The 6,775-nt window shown below is 44.3% G+C and overlaps 1 protein-coding gene across 2 annotated transcripts; it reads left to right on the forward strand.

Moving 5' to 3' along the window:
* Positions 1-86: 86 nt before the first annotated feature.
* Positions 87-2,273, forward strand: fh (frataxin). 2 transcript variants are annotated; one of them, XM_050189551.3, is made up of 5 exons: positions 87-339; positions 1,041-1,132; positions 1,221-1,344; positions 1,420-1,517; positions 1,628-2,273. In XM_050189551.3, exons 1-5 carry the CDS (start codon positions 217-219, stop codon positions 1,758-1,760), a joined length of 570 nt encoding a protein of 189 aa, XP_050045508.1. In that variant the 5' UTR covers positions 87-216; the 3' UTR covers positions 1,761-2,273. The 2 variants fall into 2 exon arrangements, with proteins under 2 accessions (XP_050045508.1, XP_050045507.1); XM_050189550.3 differs by having other exon boundaries at positions 88-339; positions 1,041-1,147.
* Positions 2,274-6,775: the final 4,502 nt, after the last annotated feature.

Below are 6,775 nucleotides of genomic sequence, written 5' to 3' on the forward strand. Positions count from 1 at the left end.
TAAATTCTTTTTCTTCGCACGCAGTAAGTGTTCAGATGGCGCTACCATTCATTCAGTTACTAGCCACTGAGTGGCTTCTTTTAAGCCGCGAAGAACGTCGCAAATAGACTTGATGACGAAATGAAGCTGGCATGGTCGTGAAAGTGGTAATATTAAAACGCGTCGGACGCGTTCCCAACCCAACGTCGAAAGAGTGTGTACGCGTTTCTGCGGAGTATGGCTATGCTATGGCGAGTTTTCGTGAGGAAACGCTGGACATCGCTGGCAAAGTGTCGTATGAAAGCAAGTTCGTCGGCTGCACTGACACAACTGTGCGCTGTCACAGTCGACAAGAAAAGTGTTAGTTTATCTGTGCTCTCCCAAGTTTTCGCTTCAACAGCAGCGTGCTTGTGAAATGGCGTTGTACAGAGTACTTGGCGTTTGCTGTAATGAGAGCTACGATAAGAAACATATTGATGTTCACTTATGTCTGGGTAACATACACAAATGGTGTGGTTGACAATTCATTTCAGTGCTAAGACACGCACTCGAAAAAAAAAAAAAAGAATGCACAACGGTGGTCTCCCAACGTTACGAGTCCGTCAATATTTTGCGTGACCGTATTTCATTTCTTGACAAATTATCAATGGGCATTGGCGGTGCAGCCAGTTTTGCATTGTAGTCGCAGTCAGTGCGTCGACTGACGCGTTTCGATAGGGGCGAAATACAAAAACACCCGTGTACTTAGATTTAGGTGCACGTTAAAGAACCCCAGATGGTCAAAATTAACCCCAGTCCACCACCACGGCGTGCTACATCGTGGTTTTGGCACGTAAAACCCCATGATTTAATAGCACACAACTGTCATGACGTGCGTAGCCTGTGTAGTGCAACTAGCATGCTCTCTTGCTTTCTTTGCTTTATTGAACTTGCATTGTAAAGCAGGTTGCGGGGCAGCTGTTCGGTGTGGTCATATTTATCAATAGTGGCAGTGACTGCAATTGAATTACAAAGCTGCTTGCTTGTTGTAGGCCGATAACTACTCTTCGCTTGTGTTTCAGATCCTGACTGCACCTAAGCACCATGTGCACCACAGAGGTGAAAACAGCCTAAACCTGTGGCGAACATTCTCGTCGCACAGAGTACTCAATGAGTATGAAGCTGTCTCGTATGTAACACAGTTACCTAGAGCACTTTGATGTAGTGTATGTCTAACATTCTGTTCTCTGCAATGCTTCCAGGCCTCCTATGACTGAAGTTGAATATGAGGCCGTTACGAAAGAGACACTGGAATCTTTAGCTGAAAGGTTTGATGAAATCATTGAAGATCTCAGTGATGTTCCTGAAGCCGACCTTGCATTGAGTGTAAGTGAAACTAGTAAATTACATAAATGGCATTTGCAGTGATATTTGTTAAATCATGCTTTTCCCCTGGTATAGGATGGTGTTCTTACTGTACACCTTGGGCGCAAATTTGGTACTTATGTAATCAACAAGCAGACTCCAAACAGACAGATATGGCTTTCATCACCTGTCAGGTAATAAGTATTCAGCATCTCTCTTTCTTTAAGTTATTAAACTCGTCTTCTGTTGCACTTCTATATGTGAAAGAAGTTAATACCCTAAAGTATGTGTATTGCTATTTCAGTGGCCCAAAGAGATATGACTTCATAGAAAACAAGTGGGTATACAAACACGATGGTGTGTCGCTTCGGGACCTCCTGGAAAATGAGATATCTTCATTGCTAAAGAAGCCTGTAAAATTTGACTGTTGCATATAGAAGATGTACATCATAGGTAGAACTTATATATTTATTGTAAATAAAAGTTTGCTGACTAGGCTGTCCCAGTGGTGACATACTGATGCATAGGCACCATCACAACTTCCACCAGTTCTTAGTAACAAGAGCGTCAAAAACAAAAGTGGTCAAGCAAGCTTACTTAAGGAAAGTTACATGCAGTTTCTAGATTATGTTCTGTGCCTTGTGTATGATGTGTAGGCACTTCTAGTTTGAATGATACTTTAAACATCTAATCCTCATTATAGAAGAGGGCTAAAGTAAAAATACTGTTTGCTTGTTGCAATATTATGACAAGTTCAGTCAAGTGTCTTCTAGTCATTATACACCTTGTTTGCACAGTGAATGCATACTTCAATGAGGGGGCACACAACATATATCATTTAAATATCATTTACATAACAGTTAAGTAGAAGTGTGGAATTGGCTAAATGTTATGGCTTGTGATACATAGCAGACAATGCTGGTTTCACTGATTAAAATGATCTTTCATTATGTTGTGACACCTTTTTTCACTTGCATCAAAGTGGGACTCAATCTTTATTTCGTATTCTTTTCAATGAAAAACAAGCACAGTGCAGCAAAGATATGCAACAAAGCATCTTAAATAGTAAGACCATGATGGTGCGCCTAACAAGTGAGTATTGCATGTCTCTGCTAACATGACATCATGTGTCGAATTGACAGCCCTCTCGTATTAATTCGTACTGCAGCTCACGCAAATGAATTTGACCATGGCTAAGCTTCTGAAACCGGTGTTACCTTGTTAAAAAATTGCCTTGTTAACATGGGAACTATTAAGGTCTCGGGGGTGGCACCAGGCTATTTCTCTTGAGATATTGGTGGGGAGGGGGGGGAGGCAGCACAATTCTCTTGTTTTCGTTGGGGGTGCAAGAAGGAATTTCATCACTGGGCTCTCTGTGATAAGTGGGGAAGGTGGGTCTATGGGGCAGGAGAAAATTTTTGAGGGTGTCTGCTACATGTACACATAAATTCTGATTGTACAGTAAAAATACTGTAATTGTCTGTGTGAATATACTGCAAATTGCCTGTGATGAGGATGTCAAACTGGAATCAAACTGAACTGGAACATAGTTTTTTTAAATAGTGCTTTCTTTGCCTCTTCGCTCGGGTTTGGCATTTATCATAGTATTTTTTTTGGCCGGGTGTATTCGTGAATATATGGAATAATAATATTGAGTTTTCTGGTATTTTTAAACGTCGCTTATAGCAGATAGCATAATTCTTGTCCTTGAACTGGATTATTCGAAGAGGTGTACATTACTGGCACAAGAAATTGAAACACGTGATCCTCAAATGAACTTTTTAATGATTCACTTAAAAGCACATGTTGCAATTTAGGAATTGTAGCCCGTGAGTTTGGAAGACATATCCACTTCCAATGAATCTCCAGGATGACACCAGTTTATAGAGATATTTCCCATAATGAGGGACAAAATACATGGGCATTCCAGTTACTTTTGTGCTTCAATGCATAGAAGTGTGTTTCGTTAAGTAAGTGGAACAACAGTGCATTCTTATGACAAGTTTGATGATGCATATCTCCAAACTGGATGTGTTTCTGGAAATTCATTCCAAGTGGATATGCCTTGCAAGTACACCGGCTACAATTAGTAATTGCTATATGTGCTGTAAAGTTTTTGAGAGGTTATTTAGAAAATTTTGAAGTAGTTGAAAAACCTGTTATTTGGAACAAGGTACCTTCACTTTTAAAGGAATGAGCACATAGTACACGGACAGTTTAGCAATAAATGGGGTATATTCCGTTATTTTTACGGCACAATGCTTGGACTAAGAGCTCAAGAAAATGTAACGGCTGGAGTATAGACCCAACAAAATTTGTGCCTCGCTTATTTTGCTTTATCAGCTACTGACCCCTAAGCTATACGCTATGTGTCATGCCACAATTTCTCGAGTGCACAAGAAATGACTGTCTCTTTAATTTTACTTCTTCAAAACTTGCGACAAATGGAGCGCAGCTTCTTGGTATATAGGGTTCGTCTACGAGTTCTTTGCATGTCAGAAAAATCGCAGGTAGTGTTCACATCGTGTCTGAAGAGGCTGACACACGTGTCAGTCAGTCTGGTGTAGCAGCTGCAAGCAGCACAGTGACCGCGTCGCGGAAAGCTTGTGTTGCGGCTCGAGGTGACGTTTGGGCCAGGATTCACCAAGCCCATTGATGACTAGGTCCGGCAGTAGGAATGAAGGGAAAAAATTTGTATTTTACATTGTTTACACTGGCTCCAGATACGGAAGCCCACTCCATGTAGGATCATATTAAATGTCCGAGTTCACATCAGGACACGTCAGCCCCACCTCTCACTGCACCAAAGGTCTCCGCTTTTAATACTGCCGTCTTCCCTAGGAGACTAGACGAGGGAATCTGATGACTGTATCTTGGCCAATCACAATTGTAGAATAGGTCGCAAAATCCCGCTCATGCCGCCGCACCCTTCCGCCGGATTCGCCTCCTATGTTGCACCTTCGCCTCCGCATATGACGCAAGCGTGTAGCAATCGGGGAACCCGAGGTCGACGCTGTTCCCACGGTAGCCTTAGACATTGGCCCCTTTCATCAATTAGTTCAGCTTGTCAGGTTCAGCTAAAGTGATCTTTGTGGTAGTTTTCACCTCTACGTGAGCTCCTTTGCGCGTCACAGTCCATTTTGGGCCCCGCGTCGTCTGTGCGCGCGCTGATGAAAGGACTGCCTCGTGGAAGGAATGCTCATCGCCGCATTGAGACGTAACACTTGGCGGACGTCGCAGAGTACATTCCTCTTTAACTCTTCGCTTCTTCTCATTCGACACAGGGTGATGATAAGCTTGTTCACATCACTAAGAACGCGCAATGGCTCTCTCACGTTCTCTCACATGCATATTAGCACGTCGTTTAAAGCTTTCCGCGATACCATCATGATGCGGTTTCGGCGACTGCACCGATCCGCCAGCCAATGATACCACGTGACCACCACAACCAAACTTGCATAACTTCTAATAAGGAGCCCTTCCAAACAAACGCTACGCCTAGAATCCGTGCTCTATTTATTGCGCGTTTTGAATTCCTCACATTAAATGATGCTATAATTCATGGTCGGTTGCGCGTTCGAGAGATTGAGCTTTCTTACTCTGATTTCAGAAAAATGGCGACACAGCAATGTTTGGGTCAGGACTTTTTTTTTAAAGATCCTACCAAGAAGAAAAGTTGGGGTAGTGGGGGCTCGCGCATTTAATAGCCTCGCAGGGCGCCACGAAGCCTTGCGTCATACCTATATGCAACAGTGCACGATACCTGGCTTTTGTGATTAAGTTAATGCCCGTGCAAAAGAAAACGTTCCGCAGTATAGTTCCGTGCAATACCCAAGCGAATTTGTATGCGCGCACTTATCCGAAAGGGGAAAGCACGCCAATGCTCTATTTTCTTCGAACCCATCTGAACCCGAATGAACTGGTACAGAAAACTCTGAGCCGGTTCGAATCGTTTTAATTTTCGCTCCGGAGCTAAACCGGAACCGAACCGAAAGGCGTGAGCCCGAACTGAGCCCGAACTAAGCCCTGTTAAGAATGGCCGTACGGGGTGGCAACGTGCCAGCTTTCAGCCCGCTGCACGTGTTCCAAGCCCACCAGTCGGGGCGCCCTTCCGAGAACTGCGGACGGCCGGCAGCCACGTGGCGCGCGATCAACTCCGGAAATTGGTACTTTGCCGAGCCACCCGTGACAAAGCAGTTCTACGAAGCCCTCTGACGTCGGCACTGAAAGCTGGGCGGTACCGAGAACTGCGGATGACCGGCAGCCACGTGGCGCGCGGTCAGCTCAGGAATGTGGTACTCCGCCGCGCCACCCGAGACGGAGCACAGTTCTACGAAGTCCTCGGTCGTCGACTCCGGAGCCTTTGTGTGTATGGGCTCGAATGTGTGTGCCTTTGTGTGTGTGAGCCATAGTGCGGGGCGGCGGCGAGCTTACAATGCTTGGACGAACCTTCCCGACCGTTCCTGCTCCGACACACCTCATCCTCCAAAAAGGCGGGTCATCTTGAATGACGTCGAGCAAGGGCTTATAAGCAGCGTTTGCCGGCTGCTAGGGAGTGCTCGTGTCGTGATCGTTGTCGGGAGCTGAGTGCTCTGTCATGCTCGAAATGTAGTAGTGAGCTGTGTGCTCGTAAACTGTTTGCTGTATGTTAATTTTGCGGGCCCCTTATGGGAGTCGCGCTAGTCTGCCAATGTATCCTGCTTAAACTGTTAATATGTAAATAAATCCTGTTCACCGAGTTCCTGTCTACGACCTTCATCTTCTAATGGTGGCAGCGGCGAGATAGTCCGACGACTCCTACATCTGGTCGACAGCGGTAGGACCGTCCGACGAATCTAATAGCCCGAACTGAGCCCGAAAATATTTCCGTTTGATCTACTGGCTTGCCAGCCAAAGAGTTATTATAACTATGGTTATATACGCGGTGATCATTTTTAAGCTTCTTGGAATTTTTAAAGATACCTGTCGCATATAGCATAATTCCATTCCTTGAGCTCGTAAGTTTAAAGAGGCGGACATCACTTGGTCGAGAAATCGAAACACAACTAAATACCAGAAATTCACTAATTAACTTCTTAATTATATTATATTATGGCGCATATTGTGATTTACCTTATGTAGTCGGTTATACTGCAAGGCATATCCACTAGGAACAAATTTTGAGAGCGAAGCGAGTTTTGAGATATGCGCCATCAAACTTGCGGAAAACAATACACTGGTGCTCTACTTACTTTTTTTTTAAGAAAGCGCTATTGTATGAATCGAAGCACAAAAGTAACTGAAGCACCCATGTATTTCGTCGCACACTTTGGCAATGCATGGACAGCTCGAAACTGCTGTCATCCTGAAAATTCATTCTACGTGGATGCACCTTGCACACTCATGCACCGGCTACGATTCGTAAATTGAAATATGTGCCGTGAAGTTACTAATTAAGAAGTTAATTAATTAA

This window comes from Dermacentor andersoni, chromosome 2 (genome assembly GCF_023375885.2).
Source record: "Dermacentor andersoni chromosome 2, qqDerAnde1_hic_scaffold, whole genome shotgun sequence".
Taxonomy (NCBI): Eukaryota; Metazoa; Arthropoda; class Arachnida; order Ixodida; family Ixodidae; genus Dermacentor; species Dermacentor andersoni.